The sequence below is a fragment of the Grammomys surdaster genome, unplaced genomic scaffold (assembly GCF_004785775.1).
Source record: "Grammomys surdaster isolate TR1022 unplaced genomic scaffold, NIH_TR_1.0 136, whole genome shotgun sequence".
Classification (NCBI taxonomy): Eukaryota; Metazoa; Chordata; class Mammalia; order Rodentia; family Muridae; genus Grammomys; species Grammomys surdaster.
The window spans coordinates 15,365,132-15,389,598 of NW_021604594.1; the positions used below are offsets into that span (position 1 = coordinate 15,365,132).

Sequence of the window (24,467 nt, forward strand, 5' to 3'; positions counted from 1 at the left end):
TTGTTCTCTGAGTACCGCCTTGTTTTCTGGCTCACAGGTTAGTAAGAACTCAGCCAGTGGTTTCATGGCCCAGCTTGACTCAGTTTCCTCTTCCAGGATAAATGCTAGAGCCCGCCCGAGGAAGGACAGTATGCAGGTGATGGACTCGGGTTATGAAAGAAATGAAAGTAAATTACTTTCCTAGTTCTAATTCTGTCATGGATTTTCCACTTTGCTAGTGTGGATAAGTGGGTAAAAATATGTTTGATAGAGAACATGTAAAATCCAAGGTGGAGAGCCCCGGCTGCAGACTGGCTATCCTTTAAAAACGTTGATTTAGACTACTCAGTTTATTTCATGTGTGGATATTTTACCTGCTCATGTTTGTTTGCATCATGTGCTTGGGCCTACAGAGGTCAGAAAAGGGCATTGATGCCCAAAAACTGGAGTTGTGGATGTTGTGAACCATGATATGGCTGCTGGGTATCCAACCTGGGTTGTCTGCAAAAGCAACAAGTGCTCTTAACTGTTGAGCCACTCTCCAGCTTGGTAGACTGGCTATTCTAGCTGTATAGAAAGAAGTTCGAGGAAATATAGAGACTATGCGTTTGGTTAATTTGGGTGTGCAATGTTTATTTTGTTAGCAAGCTTTTAAATAATAAAGTTCATAAGAATAATAATAATGGAATGCTGGTTTCTTTTACTGGAGAATAGACTTATGAGAAGTTAAGTAACTATGTTGCTGGGTGCTGGTTTTTTTTTTTTTTTTACAGGAGGGGCTACTGAAGACACAGTGATTCCAGACCCTAAGGTGGTTTTACACACACACACAACCCCCCCACATGTGTACATACATGTTTCTTTGACATTTATATATTAAAAGCCTACATTTTTAATTCAACCTACAATTTTAACTCAACATTACTAAGCTCATTTACTTTCCTCTACATGTGTAGCTTCATTTCTAGAAGACCCTCACTTCCATTGGCCTTAGTACACGTAAGGATTTGACCAGTTCTCCTCTATGTAACCAGCCTTCCATTGTCTCCATTCTGATACCGAGGCTCTGAATTCCGGCTCTAGACTACCTATCTACAGGGACAGCCTCAGCATCTGGCTAGGGCTCTGATACCTTGTGAGAGCCCCTTACACCATGAGTGGGCAACCCCTTCACTCAGAGCCTAATTCTTCAAGCTGTTCTGTCTTACTCAGTTGGCCTCCGATATGCCACATTGCATCTCCATGACTCATTGACCTAGCATAGATAGAAACAGTGCTCTCTGTGCTCTGAGGTTTCAGACTGAACAACTTAGGAAGAAGTAGAATTGGGTGGAAGAGAGGAAGAGGAAAAGAGAAGGTAGTAACTATTGCTAGCATGCTAGCATCCTTTAAAAGCCTTTCTTTGTAGTGTTAGAGATTGACTCAGGGCCTTCAACATGCCAGGCAAATTCCCCCAGTCCCTCTCTCTTGCTTATCAAATTTTCTTGGCTGCTCTCTATAGCCTCCTGTGTCCTATCATGGGTCTTCCTAAACGGTTCTGCTTTAGCAGGCAGCACAGAAGTGACTCAGAACTTGGACTGAATGATGTACAATCACCACCCTTTAGATAGAGCGCGAGAAGACGCTTGTCTTTCTATGCTTCATCTGAAAAAAAGTAGAAATCATAGCAGCACCTCATTTCACTCCCATATTTCCAACAATTCATGGATATTTATACATGAAAACATTGTCATTACCTTTAACTAAATCTGTAAAAAATTCAACTCATTTCTTCCCTTCCCTAAGTCTACTTTTTTCAAAGCTCCCATGTTTGGAAATATATCTGTTATTTTGAAGTATTCATTGGTCACCTTTGCTGTAATGGGCACCGTGGCTGGCTGACGACGAGGATTCAGGAGGATAAGGTGAAGACTTTGCCTTCAAGGGGCTCACAGTCAAGTGGGGAAGTGGCATATAAACTAGTCCTATCTTTCCATTTCTATGAAGTGCTTCATAGTCCAAGAGATCAGAGGCTTGGATAAGAGTTGTAGAAAAGAAAGGCCTTCCAGGAAGATCGAAGAGCGAGAGCTGTGACCTGTGGCTCAGTCCGAGACAGCAGGCTTGCCCACACTGCAGAAGGAGCCTATGGGGAGGGATAAGGATTGAGGTCCAGGGAGGGTAAGGTGACTGTCCCCCAAGGGCCCAAGGGGATGCCGAGGAATTTCTCTCTACACGACACCAATCCCTTTGTGTTTTAAACCAGTGGTTCTCAGTCTCAGTGCTGTGACCCCCAACCATAAAATGATTTTTGTTGCTACTTCACAACTGTAATTTTGCTACTGTTAATAATCATTATGTAAATATCTGTCTTAGGTGACCCCTGTGAAAGGGTCCTTCGACCTCCAAAATGGTCATGATGGAACCACTGTGTTAAACCCTTCTCAGTTCACTGGACTCATGTAAACACTATCCATTCCTTCTGGGCTTTCCACTTGAAGCCTTTTCTTATATCATCCCAAAGCCATCTCTCCCCTGAACTTTTATGCCAGTTTCTATTTTACACTATCTGTGATATAAGAATCATGGCATGTATTATATCCAAGGAATGGTTGCAATTTTAAAAAGTTATTTACTTTTATCATTAAGTTTGATCTGTAGAATAGAGAAAGCAGTATTTCTCTCAGTGTTATCTTTGTTTGTTTTCGAGACAGGGTTTCTCTGTGTAGCCCTGGCTGTCCTGGAACTCACTCTGTAGACCAGGCTGGCCTCGAACTCAGAAATCCACCTACCTCTGCCTCCCAAGTGCTGGGATTAAAGGCATGCGCCACCACCACCCGGCACTCTCAGTGTTATCTTGAGCGGCTAAAATAACTGCTGTTTGTGTCTCTGTCCCCCATTAGACTGAGAACATCTTCAACACAGTAGGGTTGCCTCGGGGTTCAGTAAATCCACCACATCTCACACAGAATTGGTGCTCACTGCATGTAGTGTGGGACTGCGTAAGGGTATCCTGGGTCATGGTTGAGCAGGTGCCTAGAACCCCGAGACTCTGCAGACTCTGCTGCGTGGGATTCTGAGCGAGAACCGGCAGGAGTTCGGTCCCCCCCATCATCCAGGATCCTGAAAAGCTGTCACGGTCTCCATAGAGTCACATAGGCCAGGCTGTAGGCCTCAGGCCCTAGGGATTTACATACTAATGAAGGCCAGAGGGCAGAGCAAATTAAACATGCCTCCCCCAGATCCTCCCCCAATCCTCCCCCTTTCTCCCTCCCTATATAACTCGGAACTGCTCCTGAGTTTTTGGGGGGTACGCCTAGATCCATCTATTATCCGCCATGACAATAAACCTTTTTGGAACCAAGGACTTCCTCGTGTTACTGGGGCCTGCTGCCGCCAAGGCCCTCAGGCCACTGGAACCATAGGACTCCTTCCCTAATGCGGGACCCGCCTTGGCGGCGGAAGCCCCTCCGGGGCTTGCACCACTGTGGCGGCCTTCTTAAATTTTCCCCACAATGTAGCAACTTATTTTCTAGAGATTTATTTATTATCTTTTGTGTGTATAAGTGCATCACGCACATTCCTAGTGCTTATGGAGGTAAGAAGGTGGCACTGAATGTCCTCATTGTGTGAGCCTCCATGCTGGGGATCCAACCAGGGTCCTCTTCAAAAGCAGCAAGCACTCTAAATCATGGAGTCATCTTTCCAGCCTCTAAATGTGGTTCTTTCTTTCTGAGACTGTGTAACCTTGCTTAATACTGCACTAATTCCTTTCGGATGTGTGCTGGCTTGCTTAGTCATCAGAGGCTTCACAGATGTGTGCCGGTGTGCTTGGGCTTGGTCATTGGAGGCTTCCAGGGTTAAACTGAGGAAGGAGATGCATATTTTGTGGATTGGAGTGATGCCCTAGATTTATAGAATTCCGTTCACTCCTCTGTATATGGGATTTCAACTGCCTGTGAAAAATTCTTTACAATTCAAGCCATTTTAAATATCATTTTAAATATCTCATTCACATATCAACGAAAGTCAACTACTTTGAAAACCATACAACTTGTATTACAAAAGAACCAATAAAACTGAGAAACATTTCACAAAAATACATCCAACTGTGAGCAGTTTCTTCGTGCCTTCTCACCTTCAGGTCTGTACATTCATTGCAGCACAATGCTTCCTCTGCTTGATGCTCTCTGGATTTATTCTTCACATGACTTCTTACACAGTTTTCATTTGTTCTGGTGCCTATTCACATAGCTATCCAGGGACCATCCGTAATCTACTCTAGAACTTTATCACATCTGGCCATTGGATGATCTGCTTTTCAAAGTCATCAGTAGTTCTGCGGATTCTCTGAATCAAACCCGTGAAGCAGGAGACCTCAGTTGTAATCCCAGCTCCTGCTACTTGATTAGTTGTGTGGCTTGGATAACTATTCATCTCACCCCACACAGCCCCAGTCTCTTTTTGTAGCTGAGATCCAGAACACCCAACTCCAGGTACCCCACAAGCTTGGCTTGTTTGGACAATCAAAACAAAAAAGTACTAATATAAAAAAAAAACCCGAATGTCCTGATATATTGGATTTCCTGAGGGTTCTCTCCGAGAATGGCTTGTGGACGACAAGAAGCAGAGATGAAAAAGTATAGAAAAAAAATCAAAGATCTGTAAGGAAAATCCAGAAGACGGATATGAGAAAAAGTGGTAGAATTCAAATGCACTAGACACCCTGGCTTCAGAAGACTCATATGTAGCCATCAAATGCAGTGCAATGAGCCCGGATGGATGTGCACAGCTCTGAAATCACTGCTCTAGGATCAAATCTTAATTCTATGGCTAGCTTTGGGGATGCTATTTAACTTCAAGGCAGAGTTTCTGCCTGTGCTAGGTATTGCTGACTGAATTTAACAATAACGAACCAAATGATATTTTAATATTCATTAATATGTTTTAATACTACATTTGCTTATCTGGTTGTTAAAGACGGATCATCACTCTCACAAAAATCTACGTGAGCGTGTGTGTTTCCTAGGAACAATGGTTCAGTTTTTACAGGTCGGTGCTGGTGGTAACTTCATGAAACTCAGCTAGTATCAATAAGCAGACTCAGTCTTTTAGTTTGGGTTAATGGAGATAGTTTGCAACTAGTGGTATCTAATGCCTAATACACAGTGAAAAAACCCCCTAAAGACAGCCTGAGTGATTTATTGCCCCTTCATCCCCCTCTGTGTGATGCTGACCAAAGCAGGCTCATTTGCATGCAGCCAGCTGTTTGGGAACCCACAGACAGCAAGAATCGTCCTCTTTGGCTGCTTCACTTGTCCAGAGAGGCTCTTTGGAAATTGCTCTCATCCATCAATTCACAGTCCACTAGGTGCCTTTGAACTGCACAGAGAGAGGTGCTAAGAACAATAATGAAAAAGAACTACCTGCACTCTGGAAGTCAGCTCCCCTCCTCTGCCCGATTCCTCCTCTGCCCGATTGCCAGTCTCTATTTTCTAAACTGTTTTTCTTAGAGGGATTTGTAGTTTTGTCTGCCCCAGATCCCAGTGTCCTGAAAGCCAGATCTTCCATCTATCATTCTCCACCAAGACTTACTTTTCTTTGGATCTTTGGAAATGCTGTTCTTCATTTCTGCCAATGGCTATGTGCTCATGACCCTGTGTGATCACCGACGTCCACCATACATTTGTAGATGCACACCACTGCTACATGAGATCTTGAGGGCTTTTCTGATCATGGCTACAGTGGACATCATTTAGCCCATGTTTATTAAAGACAACAACCAACCAAACCATGCTATTCCTCAAATCCTTAAAGGTTTCCTATTATTGACGTGTTCCACCTTTCTTATGGGATATGCCCTATGTGATCTCACTCCTCTTTCTCATCTCTGTGATTTCCTCCATCCATGTTGACCTCCCTGTCATCCCTTGAGCCCACCAGCACATCCCTACCTTGGAGTATTGTGGTTCAGGCTTTTATTGATAAGCTCAAATCTCTTGCCTGTGAAATGTCTGTGGCCATTTGGTCTGAAAATCCCAGGAAGTCACTATGGAACCATCTGGTGTCTTTGTAACTTTTCTTCTCTGAACTGTGAGAAAAGGTCTTGCATTATGGCTTAAATGTATCACCCTCAACTTATATTATGGCCCTCACAATACGATACTATTGGGATATATGGCTTTTAAAGAGATGATTGAGATAAATAAGGTGAAATAGTTGAACACCAAGTATGAATAGTGTCCTTGTAAGAAGGGACTAAGGTCTAGGGACATGAGATGGCTAATAGAGTAAGAGCAGTTGTTAAGCAAGACCAGACCTGGGGCTGGAGAGATGGCTCAGCAGTTAAGAACACTGACTGTTCTTCCAGAGGTCCTGAGTTCAATTCCCAGCAACCACATGGTGGCTCACAACCATCTGTAATGAGATCTGATGCCCTCTTCTGGTGTGTCTGAAGACAGTGACAGTATACTCACATATATAAAATAAATAAGTAAATCTTAAAAAAAAAAACGAGGACCTGTGTCCAGCACCCATGTAAAAGCTGGATGTGGTTTTGTGCTTACCTGTAACCACAGCACTGTGTGGGACAGAGTCAGGAGGACTACTGGGATTTTTTCTTTTGGCCATATCAGCCTAGCTTTAGGTTCAGTGAGAGACTCTGTCAAAGTCGAGAGTGATAGAACAGGACCCCCACATGTTGAAATTCTCTAACAATAAAAAGTCAAGGGATACAGAAGAAGGAGCAGCAGCTATGCGGGGCACAGAAGATTTTTAGGACACTTGATTTAATGTGTTTTATGTATGTCTCCATACTATTGGACATACGTCATGCATGTCTCCAAACTCACTGAATGCACAACCCCTAAACTAATGCTGGACTTGGGGAGTTAGGGCTACCAGTTGTCCATGAAGTGTGGAGTGTCTATGCGTGAGGCTGTGCGTGAGCAGGCCAAGGAGTACGTAAGGATATTTCTGTACCTTCTGCCTCATTTTTCTGTGAGCTAAGACCAGGTTTTTAAAACACAGCCCATCAAATAAAAGAAAAAGTCTATTAAATAAAAGCAAAGGGCCTTTGTAACAAAATGACAGAGACTCTGCAGGTGGACTTCACAATGGAGATGTGTTTTGTTATTACTTCTCTGACTTTTGGACAGGATCATGTGTAGAGACTTACTCTGTCACAGTCTGGAGCCTTGAGCTCTAAGGTCAAGGTGTCACAGAGCTTGATTTCTTCTGAAGTCCCTGATGTCCTTCAGGTGCCATTTTAACCATGTCTTCTGTGTATATGTGTGTCTGTGTCCCAGTATCTTCTAAATGTGAGTGTGAGCGTGTGTGTGTGTGTGTGTGTGTGTGAGAGAGAGAGAGAAAGAATTTCATCAATGTTTTGATCAAATTCCTCCTTCATTCTCTTCCAACTCCTCCCATATCCTTTGCCTCCACCACTGCCGCCAATTGCCCCCACCCCCACTGCCACTACCATTTCCTCCTAATTTCATGTGCTCTTTATAAAACCACTGGGTCCACTTAATGCTGCTAATATGAGCATGGTTGCAGGGCTATCTATTGGAGCATAGCCAGGGGCCACATCTGAAGGAAACTCTACCCCAGCAGTCATCAGTTGCCCTCTCTTTTATCTCCAGTTTTGCCTCCCCCCCTCCCCACCAGGATGTCAGCTACTTTGGAACGATGCGTTTAACCTTTTCAGACTGGCTATTTTCATCTAGTAATCCGGAGTTAAGTTACTTCCATAGCTTTACATGGATGGCTAGAAACAGCTCATTTCTTTTTATGCACTGAATAATTTTTTTAATAATCCTTGGGATGTAGCAGAATTTACCTGTCCATACATCCAGGAAAGGACATTCAGGTTGTTTCTGAGATTGAGAAGTTGTGGATAACGCTGCTACAAACATCCGTGCACAAGATTTTATGTGTCCATATTTTTATGCTTTGGAGTCAACACCAAGGACAATGACCGCTAGATTGTTCTGGAGAAGATGTTGTTGTTATTGTTGTTGTTTTTAAGGACAGAGTTTCTCTGTGTAACTATGGCTGTTCTGGAACTTTCTCTGTAGACCAAGCTGTCCTCAAAAACTCTACAATGTGCCTGCCTGTGCCTCCTGAGTGCTGGGATTAAAGGTGTGCGCTACCACTGCCCATCCAGAACCTGTTAATTTTCTAATAAACTATCAGCTGTCTTCCAATCATTCTGCATCCTGCTGCTTCTGAATGTGAACACTGTTACCATCACTGCTGGTACTTGGCATTGTCAATATTCTGGGCAACCTGACATGTACAGTGACAATCCTGCTGCTTTAATCTGTATTCTCCTGCTGACATTTTATGTGTAGCTTCTTGCTGCATCATCTGTTTGCTTTTCCTTCCTAGATGGTAAGTGCCCTGAAAGGAAACTGTCTATCTAAATAATAATTCTATCTTCATTCTCACTAACAATCCCAGGCATCCTTTATTTTCGAATGGCTGAATTATACAGCCAAGAACCTGAGTATTAGCCTCTCAAGCCATGTAATGGCTATTTTCTGTTTTTTATTAAGAAAACCTTGGTCTTTCTTAATAAAAGAAAGTGTGTTGGAGCTTAGCACTTCTTTTTGCATTTTGCCACTGTTTTAGCTCATTAATTCTGGTTTTCTGTGTGCTCTTTCTGTATTTCCTCTTAGCTGGCTTCTAGCCACTTCTTTAGCTCCCATCTTGAATTACCCAGAAGCCTTTTAGCTTCCATACTCCCTACTTTAGTGAACAGAGTTGGTGCCCTCAGTGCGATACCGGGAGTCTGGATGTAATGATCAACATGCTTTCCCCTCTATCTTTCTTTTCTTGTTCCCTGACAAATGGACTTTTCATTGCCAATAGCTCATGACTTCCAGCTCCCTCCTAGCTGGGTACATTTTTTTGTTTGCACAGAACGATGTTTCTGCCACATGCTTTATGCTCTGTGATGCACCAAGTCCTAGCCGAAGCCTCAGAGGTCCTGGTGTGGTGTTGGTTACCCCAGAGCTTTGCTTTGCTGGGTGCAGCGAGGTGCTCAGTCCTGCAGTGTGCTTCCGCTGAGCCAGCACAGTGGCTTTTGGGTTGAATCCAGCCAATGGACAGCAGAGACACAAGGGCACTTGTTCACCAATCAGGTTCGCAGCCCTCACAGCCTGGTCTTCCCTCTACATATTTCCCCATCACTGACATCTGCTACCAGCACAGGAGAGAAAATGTCTTTTCATATTTGCTAGATAAGGGTGCCTTATCGACATTGATTTGATCTGGTAATCCAGTTTGCACCTCTAAAAATAGTCTTTTCCTTGACACTTCAACCGCCTGACAGTGATTTCTGGCTTTTACTTACATAAACTTAATGGAATTTTAAAATTTCAATGCTTAAGGAATGACATAATCTGTGAAAAGTACTCTGGCATCACCATGACAAACATATTGGAGATAAGCACTTGAAAAGAGGAAGACCTTATTTTGGCTCACGGTCTCAGGGGGTTCAGTCTGTGTTTGGCTCCATGAACCTGGGCAGAGTATCATGATGGTAGGAACACCTTGACTTCATGTCAAGAAGAAAGCAAAAAAAAAAAAAAAAAAAAAAAAGGAGGGGACTGGGACTGGGTATGACTTTGAAAAGCTTGCTCTGAGATCAAGAGCCACTCCTTCATCTGCATCCTACCCACCAAATGGCACCACCACATAGGAACCAAGCTTTTAGCACATAAACCTGAGAGGGACACTTCATATCCAAACTCCAACGCCTGTTTTTTTCATGTTTTAGTCTTTGGGGATAATGAAAACTGTAGATGCCAAGGCTCCAACAGCCCAGTGACTGGTTGTGAGGGGCCATCAGTATTCTAGTAGGTCTTGGTGCCTGGTCCCTCTGCTTTGTCCTCTTGAGCTCGTGGAGTGTGCTGCCACTGCTGCTACTCTTCTGATTGAAGCAAGGGCAAGACTGGTAGAAAGAGAATCAGGGGACAGAAACATATGCCCGAGTTGGATGTGGTTGTCTTAGCAAGAAGGGCTTTGGGAAACCCAAGTTGCATTTTGGCTACTGGGAGACACGTTCTTAGCATTAGAACTGGAAAAGTCCACAGCTTTGCAATGAATGCATTTGCTCATAGTTTATGTTTCTGTGTTTCAGAGAAATTCTGGTGACTTCACTAGAGTTACTGAGTGATTCAGATTACTGTTTAAGTTGATCTCAATATTATTAAGATTTTTTTTAAAAGTAGGTTTTAAAAATATAATTGTGGTGGTGTCTAGGTGCACTTCGGTGCTATTTGATGCCTTCTGAGATCCTACATGATGTAAGCACACGTGGGAAAAGCAGCATGAGTAAGGCAGATTCCCTCAGCAAAGGCAACAGAAGAAAAAGGCCCAGTGATGCAGAGCCCAGACCCCAAGAAAATGATGTCAGCAAAGCTGTTCTGAGGCACATGCTCAGAGATAGGCAGTTTCCCATTGTGCTTTAGAGATTAGTTATTGATGTCTCCTTCATAACTTGGGAAAAATCAGCATCATCTGATCTATGTAGGTTGTTTTCTCTAGAAATCATGTTTACAGAATCGAGTGTTAGGTGAAATCTAACACTGAAGATTTTACACCCTAAATTTCAAGGAGACATTTTAGCATATCACAAGATGACATAAAAGTATTTCTCAGTGGTCACAATGACTTGGAGAATCACAAGAACTTACCGGATGGCTGAGCTCTGACACAGTCCTACCCAGAGATATTGGATGTGTTCCCAATTCAGTTGGTCAGCGCTTACAGTAAAGGACACTCATGCTGTACTCTTAATACTTATCTTTATTATGAAAGTGTTTCCAAAGTAAAATGATCCTCATAATAACAATTACTTCCAAAGATCAAGAATGAGTAATTATATTCTCATATAAAAATCAGCAAAACACAGTGACAGTACATGGAGTGATTCTAATTGGCTAATGGCACACCATTCCACTTCTGACAGATGCTCACGCACTGAACTATCTTTAGAAAATAAATGAGGTTCTGTCACTTATCCTAGTCCCCACTGAAAGCTGGAGAAGAGAAACAAATCCCCAAATTAACCACCATCCCTTTCTCTGACAACTAAAGGCCGAGAAGGTAAATGACTAGGACTTGGGCACAGGGGTGATGAGAACTATGTGCACAGGGGAATCCAACTGGAATGTGCTGCACATTTATGTTAATTAAGCTTTGAGAGAATGTTCCAGAATCATAATTTAACCATTCCAGAGCTTTGCAACTAACACTAAAAAACAAAGAAAAGAAAAGAAAACAAAAAAAATCTCAAAACAAAAAAGCTTCACAATAAAGATAGTTTTACAGAGTGTATGACATTTATGGTAGGCAAAGAGGATAAAAATATGAATGAAATCAAATTTTTTCACTGACTACAGAAACTCTGATGACTGACGCTGTACCATGGTTTCCAGATGACATACAATCCAAGAAACCAAGTATTCCTGGACTTGGTAAGGCTGTGCACACAGCCTCCCCTGCCTCCTGAAAATGGGACCAGACAGAGAAGAAGGGACGAGAAGAGCTGATCTAACAGTCATTAGTAAACTGAAAGCAAAAAATATGTTAGCATTTGGCTTTCTTTTAGCAGAGTTCCAGAAGCCTAAAAGGACTGTGAGTGAATGGGGTGAACGAGAGCAGCTCCAGGCTAACAGAGCCCTCTCTCACTTGCAAGCAATCCTAAGAGTGCCCAGTTCTATGCAGATGCCATTAGTCACCCTGTGGCCCAGGCCTTTTCAATTTCTCAGCATTGGTGGGGGTCTCAATGCACCCATCTGCCAATGCATTCCTGTCAAAGGCTCTGGGTTAAATCAAGTCACAAAAGCCTGCAGGAGGCAAACCTTCTTACTTGGGTGTCTGCATCTCTCATTACTTATGGTACCTTTTATGTTCTTCAGTATGATTTTCTTCATGAAAAGTGGCTGTCTTTGAGAAGGTTACAGGAGTTTCAAGAGCTTTGGCTAGGGCTACCTCACATCTGCTTGGTGCCCCCTAGGGGTGGGTGGGTGCTATGTACACATAGGGGAACTACAGGGCCCTCGGTTTAGCCCATTAGTTAATTAGTAACGTGATCGGTAGAATATTGCTAGTTAGTCCACAGCATTTGGAGAATGGCACAATTTCACCTCTGGAAGAGAAGCTGATCCTGGGAAGAACACATTTAAGGAAAAAGTCTTGTTTTACTTTAAGAACTTTTATGTTCGTCCCTGACAGGGACAGCATACTTGAAGGCAACTGCAGTAGTTAAGAACCCTCTGCATTTTTTTCTTGCTACACAAGACCCATGTGATCCCTTTCCCCTCAGGCTGACTCTGGTCTTGTTTGATGTTTTTCTCATTTGGGTGTCAGAAACATTGCAGGGCTATGATGACTTATTGACTAAGCAGAAATAAGCCAAAGACAAGAACAGTGAAAGGCAAGTAGGAGTCTTAATGCCTCAAACAGTACATAAAGTGCCAACACTTCACTCATTTCCAAAGGCAGTGAGGCCTCTCTGGGTATAAAGACATCATCTCCCATACTGATAAATGGCCCTCATGCATACCTTTGGGGTAATTCTGTACAATATTTTCCTACTTCAAATTAAGGAAAAGACTCAAATATCCAGGGAACTTTGACATTAATTTACCCTGAAATGATTAGCAATATAAACTGATGAATGGGTTGGAGGCAACCAAGGGTGCCTATTCATTCTCTCAGAAGAGTTTGTCAGCAAAGACACAGGTGAACTTCAATGTCCTTTAAACAACAAAGTCTCATTTTTCCTTAGTCCAAATAACAATGAGATTTAAATGCAAGGTAGAAGATTCAGACCTTTCTGTCTACAATGAAGGAAAGGCATTAAGTTGCTCAAACTCAAAACTCTATCAAGTGTAGGCCTATGTCACATCACAACAGGGACACATTTTTGCCACTCTGCGAACACCAATGAGTATACTTACACACAAGCAGATAGTATTGTCTCTGTACCTAGGCTACGTTATCATTTTCTGGGACCATGGTAACACGCAGTGCTGTTGCCAAGTATATGACTCAGACAAGAATTTAACAGTTTTGAGACTCACCTACCATATGGACTAAAGATGTGTTCTTGCTTGGTCCCTGCCTTTGCTGCCTTGTTCATCTGTGTGAGATGCCAATGTCACAATCTAACGATAGTTTGGGATATGCCCTGTCTGGCAGTCCAGCAGACATTAGAACCATGGAGTTAAATGGCACTCTCTTGCACGTTTACAATAAACACTTGAATGACCCACAATACTGATCCTTACAGTTGCTCCTCTCTCTCAACATCCAAAGAATTGAATCTGTGATAGTGAACTGGGTGTGTCTTATGTGTGGCAGCAGATGCTTTAGGACCTGGGTTCTATTTCAGGGAGCTCTGTGGTGGAGACACCAAAAGGGTTTTGCTACTCTCAGCTGGAATGAAGCAAAACTAAGGAGAAAGAAAGTTTGTATAGTACATGGTTGAATGTTTTTTAAGGACAGGAATATGGATGATGATGATGAAGAAGAATCAGTAATAATTTAGTTTTACCAGTTTTTGGAGAAACATACATATGCACACATAAATCAGACATGGCTATATCAATTATTGACTCAAGGCCTAAATTCTACTTGATTTCCTACTTTTCCCCCCACTAAACCTAGGTAAGCTATGAAAGTTACTTTTTCTAGAGTCCTTTCTACACACACTTTGGTACCCTGGGAAATTTGAATGCAACCAGGAAGAAGGAGACATCACCACAAGCTAAGCTAATTAACAAGAACACCACTCAGAACTAACCTAAAGCTGGAGTTACAAGTCAGACTTCTGAGAGCTAGGGATAAGATTCCTCAGTGTCTGTTCTCAGTCTTATCCGTTCATTTTGGGAGAACATTAGACAGAGATATTAATATTCGATTCCAAAAAAGCCTACAAACTCCCTTTCAATTAGCCAAACAGAAATATTTTCTCTAGAAGGTAAGATTAAACAAAAATCAACAGACACATTGGAGACCGAGCCAAGCTAATAGCATCAGTCAGAAAGTGTGCCCCTAGTTTTCCAGTAACTTCTGTAGAAAAGATGGTTTAGATCTGCCTTTGATATGGACAGAATCAACTTACTTCATTTTATATACCTCTTCTGAATTTACAGATTGATCTTAAAGTTCTTCTGTGTTAAAGAATATCACATGGTTCAAATACAAGTACACAGTGGTTGTCAAAACCATCTCACGCCTGGGAGGAGGTGCCCAGATATTAACACGAGATGGGTAGGCTTCTTAGCTTAGCTGATGACAAACTTTCATTGTCTCAACACTGCTATTGTTTTTTTCATGCATTTGAACAAATGCTCTGATTACTAACAATACCTCTGGTGTCTTATCACTGGTTTCACAAACTCAAACACTTTCAAGTTTCCACTCCTAGACGTATAACTGTTTTGGTTAATAAATCAGCAAGGCTCAAAACACAGTCAGTTGCCCTGTCTTCTATGGTAACAAGTAGACATGTTTCCAAAGCTTTTAAAATTATTGTCTGGACCATACTTGAAAATACTGTTTTGTAATTAGGTAGAGGGAAGATTTAATATTGCAGTGAGAGTTCTTTGGGAGTATTCTCTTAACACTTAACTCATAGGCTTCAAAGTATGGGTATGCAGAGTTAGTTTAAAAGAACAAAATGGTGTGTGGGTGGCTCTGAGCAGGACTGTCATGAACTGTAAGGTTTTGCTACTGGCTATTCAGTGCCCTGATTAGTTTGGAGTCCTGTTTTAGGTGATGTTTGACCCATGAGTACTTGTAATCCCATTCAGTTCCCTTTTTACTGAAGATGACATGGGATCTTATCCTTGGTTCATCTGTGTGGTTTCTATAGCTGCACAAAAGTGACACTGGTTGCTGGGGTGTGTGTGTGGGGGGGCTCATGTCTTACTCTTTGGTAATTTTCCCCACAGCTGTCCCTGCCATTCTCCAGTAGAATTTTTACTGTTTTTCTGGAAATAGCTCCACTTAAAAAGAAATTCATAGGAGCCCTCATGAGTCGTCAGAGCAGTAAAGAGAACGGACTTGTCCTGTGGGGCCGATGCTTCTACAAACAAGAAAGTCATTATGGGATACATTTGAGGAGGAAGACAAAGGGTTAATAGTCTTTCTCCCATTCAATTTATTTTGCTCAGCAAAATACAAAGTCTAATACTAGATAGGGCTTTCTCTTGAAAAGCTGGTTGCAATACAGTGTTTTTCAGGGAAAGAAGTCTTTGCCAACTTCCACAAGACTTTTTCTTTTTCTGCCTCAGAATATTCTTGGCTTCCTCTTTTTTTTTTTTTTTTAAATACATCAGGACAGAAGAATGGGCTATATGGTAGAAGTCATGGCAATGGCAAGACCTGGTTAAAGTCAGTGGCTATCCTTATGAGATCCCAGAACACAGTATGTGGGTCCTTTTGTATCTGGGAACTTGAGCAAGTAACATTGTTTCATAATCTTCACTGGAGGGCAAAATAACTTTGTTACCAACATGGTCAACTCCTGACTACCTACCACAGAAATCTCATGTTTGTGTGCAAGAGACAAACTCTATTCCAAGGCAGTTTCCTATGAAATTCAAAAGTCCCTCCACAGCCATCTTCTTTCATCTGAACTGCCAATTGATCACAAAGAATGGCAACTAAAACACCTGCTTCATCCTGTGTAGACTCACGTGAGGCAATGGTCACCAACTATATGGGCAATTATAAAATGAGGGGCAGAACAGAAAGAAAGCCAACCTACTGGGAACTGTGTGAGGATCTTGCATGAGATTTTACTTGCTCTAAGGGATAAAGTAAGTAGATGCTCAGAGCACACTGGACTACAGCATGGTAAAGGGGTACACACAGATGGGACATCTTTACTGTCAATCATGAGCCCAGAGAATAAAAGGAGTGAAGGAATCTTCGTTTGTCCACAGATTTACAAACAAATAAAAAAATAAATAATATCCTAAGACAAATGCAAATACCATTCCTTTGTGTCAGTTACATACAGCATGCCTACACAGGAAGAATGGATTTCTTCATTCACAGACAGGACACATGGCAGTACACTATTCAGAATGCTCCGAGAATCCTAATTTTCGTCTCTGGTAATGAGATATCATGAAAGGAACTGCATTTGCAACTTATTAAATACTTCCAGGAACAAACAGTTCCCTTTGTTCAGAACTTATAGTTTTAATCATCCATTGGACAAGGACCAGTGAGGAGGTACCCATTGGTACCGTTGGTTCCATTGGTAGTTGTTGAAGAGTGTGGTTTCTTCCCGGGAGGCTCTGAATCCTCATCATCTGAGCTAGATTCAATGTCACTCCGGTCATCCTTGGACACCTACAGAATACAAGAATGAGAGTGTCACCAGCTTCCTAGGACCAGCAGGGTTGGGTATGCCCAGTAGCACATGCAACTCACTTGAAGATGAATTTTATTCATATGTTACAGAAAACAAACTGGATAAGAACACTTATGGTAGCAAGATCCCTTCACTGGAGGAATATAGTGTGTATGACAAAGTAGGTTCTGAAGAATGTAACTGAGTTTAGGCATCACAGAGCCTGAAAGGTATCCTCCATCAGGGAGAATGTCTAGACCATGAATCCTAACCTTACCCATAGTGATGGTGGCATCTATACCATGAGGATGCCCTTTTAGGAATTGGACACAAACAAGTCAATTTATTCACTAATGGCCACAATTATTGACAGTTATTTAAGGTTAAACTCTCAATTACCATAATAATAGAGATACATACACACTAGCTCAAGCCATTAAAGCAAATACTGCTATTTGGGATTATAATGCATTGTTCTATATTTAACTCACTTTTTTTTTTTTGCTAAAATTAGATTGCAATTTTCTTTTAGATATGATATAATAACAAATGGCACCAGGAGACATTCTAATGGTCCTCTAGATGAGGTAGCTTTCAACATTTGCCAGGAAGAAATCTATTGGCCAGATCACCAAAAAATTCCTTATTATGTGCCAATTTCTTCAATCTTCCACTCAGTAAGTATTATTTACTTTATTAAGTAATGTGAAAAGGAAAATAAGGCACTGGGATATATATATCTGCATCTTAACATGAAGTGTGGAAAATGATCCTACAGTGTGACAAGGAAATACTTTATTGATTTTAAAATGGAAATAATTTGAATCCTTTTCTATGTAATGCTAAATTATAGACAGCATTTTAATCTAGAGGGCCTTAAGATCTTCAAGTAAGTGCACTGGCTACTTAATTAGTCAATTTTTATTTTGATACCCGGTCTCGTAGTGTAGCCCAGACTTGCAGAAATCCTGCCTTAGCCTCCTGAGTCCTGGGATTATAGGTATGCACCAACACTCTTATTAAGTTGGATGGCTGAAGGATCCCGTTGATCTGGCTTTATGAAGTTTAGTCTTCAGTGATTCTCTAGGGGCTGGGCTGAGAGGCTGTCTCAGTTTCCGAATGGTATTTCTGAACTACCGAGTGCTTCTCAAATCAGATCCTCTCTGCGTGACTCACACATCAACTCGAGAGCTGGGGTATCTACTACTGTGAAGCCATTAGGGAGGGAGGACATGATCATTTGTAGGTGTGTAGAGATGGGGAAAGTAAAAGCTGAACACTACTGTTCCAATCTAACCAGCAATGAACTAAATATCACACATGGCTGAGGCTCACCCCAACGCCCTCTGAGGTGAGAATGAACTCATATTGACAATGCCACTCAAAACCACAACAGAACAACAACACACTTAGATACCGAGGCAACAAGTCACTGGGATAAGAGTATTTCAACTTAAAAGGCATGAGTCATAAAGAAGTATTATGCAAAGTTCCATTATATTTTTAAGTCTATTAGTTTCAAATCAACATGCTAGTGTATGACTCCAGATGCACAGAGTATTAATTTGCATGCCTAGTAAGTTTATTCTAAATTACATTTGGAAAAACCCACCATTATGATACTGTCAAAGAAAAGGAGGAATTTAGAATGTCACAAAATAACCCACAGGAAGAGCCCATGGACAAGAGTAACCTTACTGTGTTAGGTTCAAGCATCAGTGGCAGGGGGAAAAACCCTGAAGCCAAGGCTGGGGAATGTAATTAGTGATCATTCCTTCATAAAGATGACAGAATAATAGTTAGAGGTAAAATGACAGGTCTGGTGGAAACGAGAATTCCATAAATACAAACATAATCTAATCTGCACCCTCCATCCTTAGTTACTGTCATACTCCCAGGACTATGCATGCTGATTTAATCTGTATCTGAATGAGAAGAAACATTTCAAAAGAAACATGAGTTCAGGCCGGGCATGGTGGTGCATGCCTTTCATCTGAGCATGCTGGAAGCCAACATATGGATCTCTGGGAATTCGGGAGGCTGGCCTGGTCTACAAATTCAGTTCCAGGATAGCCACATCTATACAGAGAGACCCTGTCTCGAAAAATTAAGAAAAAAAAAAAAGAAAAGAAACGTGTTTATTTTGAAGAACAAGAAGTCATAGGAAAAATGAACTTTATCTCCTAAGAAATTAATTTGTCAAAATACTTAGGACTTATACAGGTGGTGATGCCGAGGACTGGCTTTATAGATCATGCCAAGTTGCTCAGATGTCTCCTGTGGAAGGGGCCGATTTTGTGGACCTCACTGAGGACAGGGGGTCAAGTGCTAACTCTGTTTTCTGAAGATCAGGATATCTGTAGCCCAGGACGCCTTTCTGCACTGCATGGATCTTAACATGGTTTAGTTTCTCTCACTTCACACTGATCTGTTTCAGTCTTAGCCAACATGTTAGGTACCAATAGCGAAAAGCAATTCCCTTCCTGTTGGATCAGCAAGGTTTATATGCTCACACAAAAGGGCAGTGATGAAACTCTCCCTGATATCTTTTGTAGATCTACGACTGCCACAAAGCTCCCAGTGGTGTCAATAGGTTAGACAGAAGAAAATGCCTAGAACAAAGCACCTGAGCAACCCTCTAGCAGGCAAGTGTCACCCCAGAAGGAAGAGAAAGGATGAGAAACTTACATGTAAAGGGTTCCACTTCCCAGCCTTCCAGGATGGCAGGAGGGAGAGAACAAACAGTGGAGTAAGAAAACAGTGTGGAGAATGATCTGGAAATGTCACTGCTCGAGACAAAGGGACTGAGGCTCTGGGAGATTTATTTAAGTCAGCCTTCTGATTCCATTTTAAAACAGACTTAAATAAGTTTTGTTGGAAAAGTCACAAGTATTTATTCCTTCCTTTGAGAGAAAGAACTACTTCAATGTGCACATGACACCTAGCAATCCTTTTAATGAAAGGAAATACATTATTAAATTAAATTTCTGTTCAGTATAATCAGAAAAGATTAAAGAGACAGAGAGAAAAATATTCACAATAAATAATATATCATCATTAAATGTAAAATTGTAAACATAGGTTATTGGGCACCATCATCAACAAAGCCAACAGAGAAACTATTTTTTAAAAAGAACCAATGGGAAGAAAATAATTCAGCTTGTGTTTTAAGGTGGCTTGGGAAGAAATAGCACCAATTTTGATGAAATCAGAAACAAGTGATTTCAGAGGAGCCAAAAATACCCTGACATTTCTGGGACATACTGGAGAGAATGAATTTTAGCTTACCTTGCCTTTTGAAACAGTTTTGCAAGCTATTTTTACAATCAGGTAAGACCAGAAGCAGTTCAACCCTTGTAGTAACAAGAGCAGCAGGTTAAAAACCCACCAGGAAGGATAGGGTCCGACGATCTCCCAACTTTCAAATAATGTGGTATTCAACACCCTGAGGAGGAGAAGAAAGCCATTACTGAACACAGCATTTTATTTTGATCTCAAAGATATCCTACTGATTATGAGGGTTCAACAAGGTCAATAGTCTCCCCCAACTGCCTCCTCCCTTCCTGGGGGGACAGCCTGAAAGTTAAGCAGTTCCTGAGGAGTCATTTGTTGCTGTCACGCCCTGACTCTTCCATATTGGGTAGTGTATTTTAACCCATTTACTGCTTTAAAAACTGTCACTTTTCAAGTGTGCACTTCAGTGGCATTGTGTAAATCCACATTATTGTAGTAATCACCACCACCCACCTCTTGCAAAACTGAAGACTGTGGACCTATTAAACAGTAGCTCCTTACCCTCTCTGAAGCAATTTCTATTCTATTTTCTGCCTCTGTCTGCTTCTAGGGTCTGTTTGTGGAATCATAAAATAGTGGTTATCGGCTCTCAAGCACAGGGTCCTTAAGGCTTATCCATTTTTGCATCAAGTATGAGGATTTCTTTTCTCAAGCATTTGTACACACCACACTTTGTTTACATATCTGTCCACCAGCAGACACTGGCTTGCCGCCATCCTTTGGGGATGGTAAATATTGCTCCTAAGAGTTTGGGCCCATAAACATCTGTTCTAGCATACATCTTTTGGCTCTCCACCTAGAAATGATTTCCCTGAATTTATCCAATGTCCCCTTCACTGTCACCATTCATGGTTTCCTCTATGAATTCCATTCATCTTTTGGATTTGATTCTCTAACAACTTATTAAGAAGGCCTGCATCGTTTTTCAAGTTGATTTTGGCTTTGTGTAGTGAGAAGACCACCACCCAATATTATACTGCAAGGAAAATCAACTGGGTCATTAAAACCATTATTTCAGTAAAGACCACATGCCTCACACAGCAGGGATAAGAGTCAGGCTTTTATCTACATGGGGTTCCATTAGAAGGCTCTAAATTTCTAATTGTTCCCCTGGAAAAGAACTGACAATTGAAAGACATCCTTTGAAAGTGATGCCTTGATATAGGTATTTGAAAGATTTGTTTCTAACAAAAATTATTAGGGTATAATGAAGGTATTTAGTTTTAAAAGTGTGTTGGGATGCGTACTTGAGTTAGGAAAACAAACCAACCAAGCAATTGGCTCTATAACTTGTCAGAAGCCGCAGGTGGCCATGAGAGGCAGATGCCATGAAGCATCGTCCTCCTGTCAGCCTGTGATGCTTCCGAGTCCTTGGAGACTGACTTGTCATCTGGACCCCTGTCACTGTCACAGAGTCACATGACACTCTTCCACCCACATGATTTGTGGATCACCCTTCCTTCTCTCAGTTGCCAGAGGGCTGCGTTTCTATCACCTACAAGGGCAGCAGCATTTTGCTCGGGACCAATCAGACTATACAGGCAAGACAGGGCTACACCTGGCATGCACCAAGTGGCTGAGAGGTTGGACTGTGCCTGGGTTTAAGGCAGAGTCCACTTACACAAGGCCAGAAGGAAAATATAGAGAGAACTTAAATGGTATGATGGGTGCCTTCAGAGAGGTTTAAACAAAAGCACTTCATGAATTCACAAAAGGAAACTTACTGTCGCAAACGGCAAGAGGTCAAGGGGAAAAGAATGCACAATAGCCCTAAATGTGTTCCCATTCACAATTTCTACAACCCATTATGGACGGCATCAAGTCTAAGGTTTCATCTTAAATCTTGTCATACTAATTATCTGCACAGAACAATTTAGAATAAACATACATGTAAAAATTCTCAGAGCAGTAGCATGAGATTGAATTCAGAGACTCACTCAAAGTAGTATTGTACTTTATACATATTGATTTATTAATATTGGGATGAATATAAGGAAATCTATTAATATGTTATATTAATAGGCCAAATTGGCACAAATCTAATTATTTCAATGTCACCAAAGACATTTGATAATGTCCAGTTCTCCATTGTTGAGGGTGTTTTGTTTATTTATTTATTTATTACTTTTTTATTTATTATTACTTTTTTGTTTTTGAGACAGGATTTCTCCATGTTAGCCTGGGCTGTCTTGGATTTGCTTTGTGGACCAGGCTGGCCTCGAACTCACAGAGATCTGCCTGCCTCTGCCTCCTGAGTGTTGAGATTAAATGCGAATGTTCCACGCCTGGCCATTGTTGAGTTTTGAAAATGGACTTCTTAAGATTTTAATAAACATTTGAGCATTTTAACAAACAAGAGTGACTTCCTTTAAAAACAGAAACTGTGGAAGTCAGCATTAGCGTTATTATTAGAGGTTCTCGTTACTCAATGTGGCAAGAAATAAAAGGATTTTTATTTCAAATATTTTACATACCAATCTATAAGTATTTTAAAAGTAGCAAACAATGAAAACACACTGATACAGAATAGCTAACAAATTAGCTTTCATCTCTATTCCAGAAATTATGAAGTGAATCAGAGTATTAAATGCATTCTTATTTCTATTCTACTTTTTGTATTTAGGCCTCTCTTGCACACTTTGGGTCAGCAGCTATGGCTAAGATACTTCTCTGGCCCTATTTCTACTAATGGAGGAAAAAGTCATGGGGTGAAAGAGGAAAGGGAGGAGGAGGGGAGGGGGAAGGGGAGAGAGAAAGCAAGAGTGTGCTTTGAAGCTGTTAAAAAAATCAAAGTGAGTTTTCTTTGGTAGTTCAGGGTATTTTATATGTATATATTTACATTCCTCTACTTTCCAAGCTCATGACAAAACTTTTAAAAATACAAGTTATTTCTGAGAAAGAGTTCATTGGGATGATGTTGACACTGCTGCCTTGTTTGTGCTAAGTGGCTCTTGTCTATTGAAACGTCACTTTGCAGACCAGGTACCATTAGGTCTAAACAGTTAAGCACCAAGGCTGTCAGGGAGGGATCTCTGCACCTTCCATTTTCTATTTCCAGCTGCATTCAGAACTCCTGGAATGAACATGTTCTCCAGATGCTTGCTGAGCGTCTGTTTATCTAGCAACCAACTAAATAAGCAAGCACGAGCAATGTCTGGGATAATTACAATACTTTGACTATAGCTCTGTTTCTTGACATACACACTATACAGACACATCAACTCTATGGTTCTGCACAGCATGAAGTAGCACTCTACCAGCTGCAGGCTGGGAGCCTGTCTCACCATTAGGATCTCAGAACCAGTGCTGCACATGGCTTAATTTGAGCAGGGTGTCAGAGCATTGGCTGGTGACATGACACTCACATTAATTTCAGAAATTAATGCATCAGCTCTACTGTGACTGATGTCTCAGAGGTGCCACTCAAAAACAATGCGGCTTCTTTGAAAACTGACTTGGATGCTCCCAGAGCCCCTTGGGAAAATACAATACTGTGTTTCTATCTATGTATCTATGAAAAAAATCTATGTATATCTACCATTATCTATCATCTATCTATCTATCTATCTATCTATCTGTCTGTCTGTCTGTCTGTCTGTCTGTCTGTCTATCTATCTATCTATCTATCTATCTATCTATCTATCTATCTATCTATCGCTACAGGAGATTGGTAAGGAAAGCCGCCAAAGAACAGCTTCCATTGTCGATACCCGGATGCTGAAAAACAGCAAACCTAGATTGTTCTGAGCAAACTTCCCTTTTTTGGACAAACTATTAAAGGATGATGTCAGGATCTTACTCTTTCTGAAAGGTTAGGCCTAGAAATATATACTGTAAAGATGTCACTAAACCCCCCTGGTGACAGATTCCAGGAGAACAGTTGCCTCTCAGGGAGGATTGTTCAGGGCAGGGAAAGAGCGAGGCAGATGGGAAACTGGAAACCTTCATGTCCTCACCTGGGTAGTGATTACATGGGATCTAAATACATAAAATTGAGAAATGTGTCCATGGGGGGGGGAGCTATATCCTGAAGGTCTGTGCACTACACAATAAATGTGAATCCTGCATCTATAAAACGCAACAGGAGAAAATTCTGTGTCATGTAAAATGAACACATGAACACTATCAACTTGCATTACACAACCTTTGGTTTGTGTAATTACTGTGGTGGTACTGGGGGTTTTCCCCACATAGCCTCTGTTTAATGTACTGAATCTGGGGAAATGATATTTTTCTTTCCCCAGTAAAAGCAAACCTCTATTGGTGAGAGTACCGGGAGATAAGGGAGAGGCAAAGACCTTTTAATTTTTTTTCTCATTAATGCTAGGCTCACTTAACCACTAGGTGGCACACTAGGAGCACACAGAGCATGCTCACATGGGATTATTCCTCCAAATCCAACACAGAGGACACTGGACCTCTAGGTGACACCCTTCCTACTAAAAGTTCCACCAATCACTGGGAGATGAGGGGTTCTTGTGCAAGCCTCTTTCTTACTGCATGGATTGCCTGGACACAGATGCTTGGAAGAGCCCAACGACTTCCCTAGAGATAAGCAGATGCACTAATGACCACTTAGAACTTGACTGTGGTATGTGATTTTAATAGATCCTAATGAATCCTAAGAATATAATCCACGTTGCCTTATAGTGAGTGACTTCTGCCCAATCTTACCTTTTATGGACACTTTTATCTTAAATTTAATTTTGATTAAAACATATAGAATGTGGTGGAAGAATGTATATATTTCTGTAGTAGAGTTTATAACATTTTTGTTGTTGAGCAAAGAATCTACAGAGCAATCTTATTTTAATAAAGCAAGGCTGTTTACATT

The 24,467-nt window shown here is 41.3% G+C and overlaps 1 protein-coding gene across 1 annotated transcript in view; it reads right to left on the reverse strand.

Moving 5' to 3' along the window:
- Window positions 1–10,752: 10,752 nt before the first annotated feature.
- Window positions 10,753–24,467, reverse strand: part of Cers6 (ceramide synthase 6) — a 242,045-nt gene continuing 228,330 nt past the window's right edge. The window contains exons 9-10 of the mRNA XM_028762983.1: window positions 19,628–19,784; window positions 10,753–16,338 (exon numbers count right to left, since the gene is read on the reverse strand). Coding sequence (XP_028618816.1) covers window positions 16,186–16,338; window positions 19,628–19,784 — 310 coding nt within the window. The 3' untranslated portion in view covers window positions 10,753–16,185. The remainder of the gene's footprint in view (window positions 16,339–19,627; window positions 19,785–24,467) is intronic.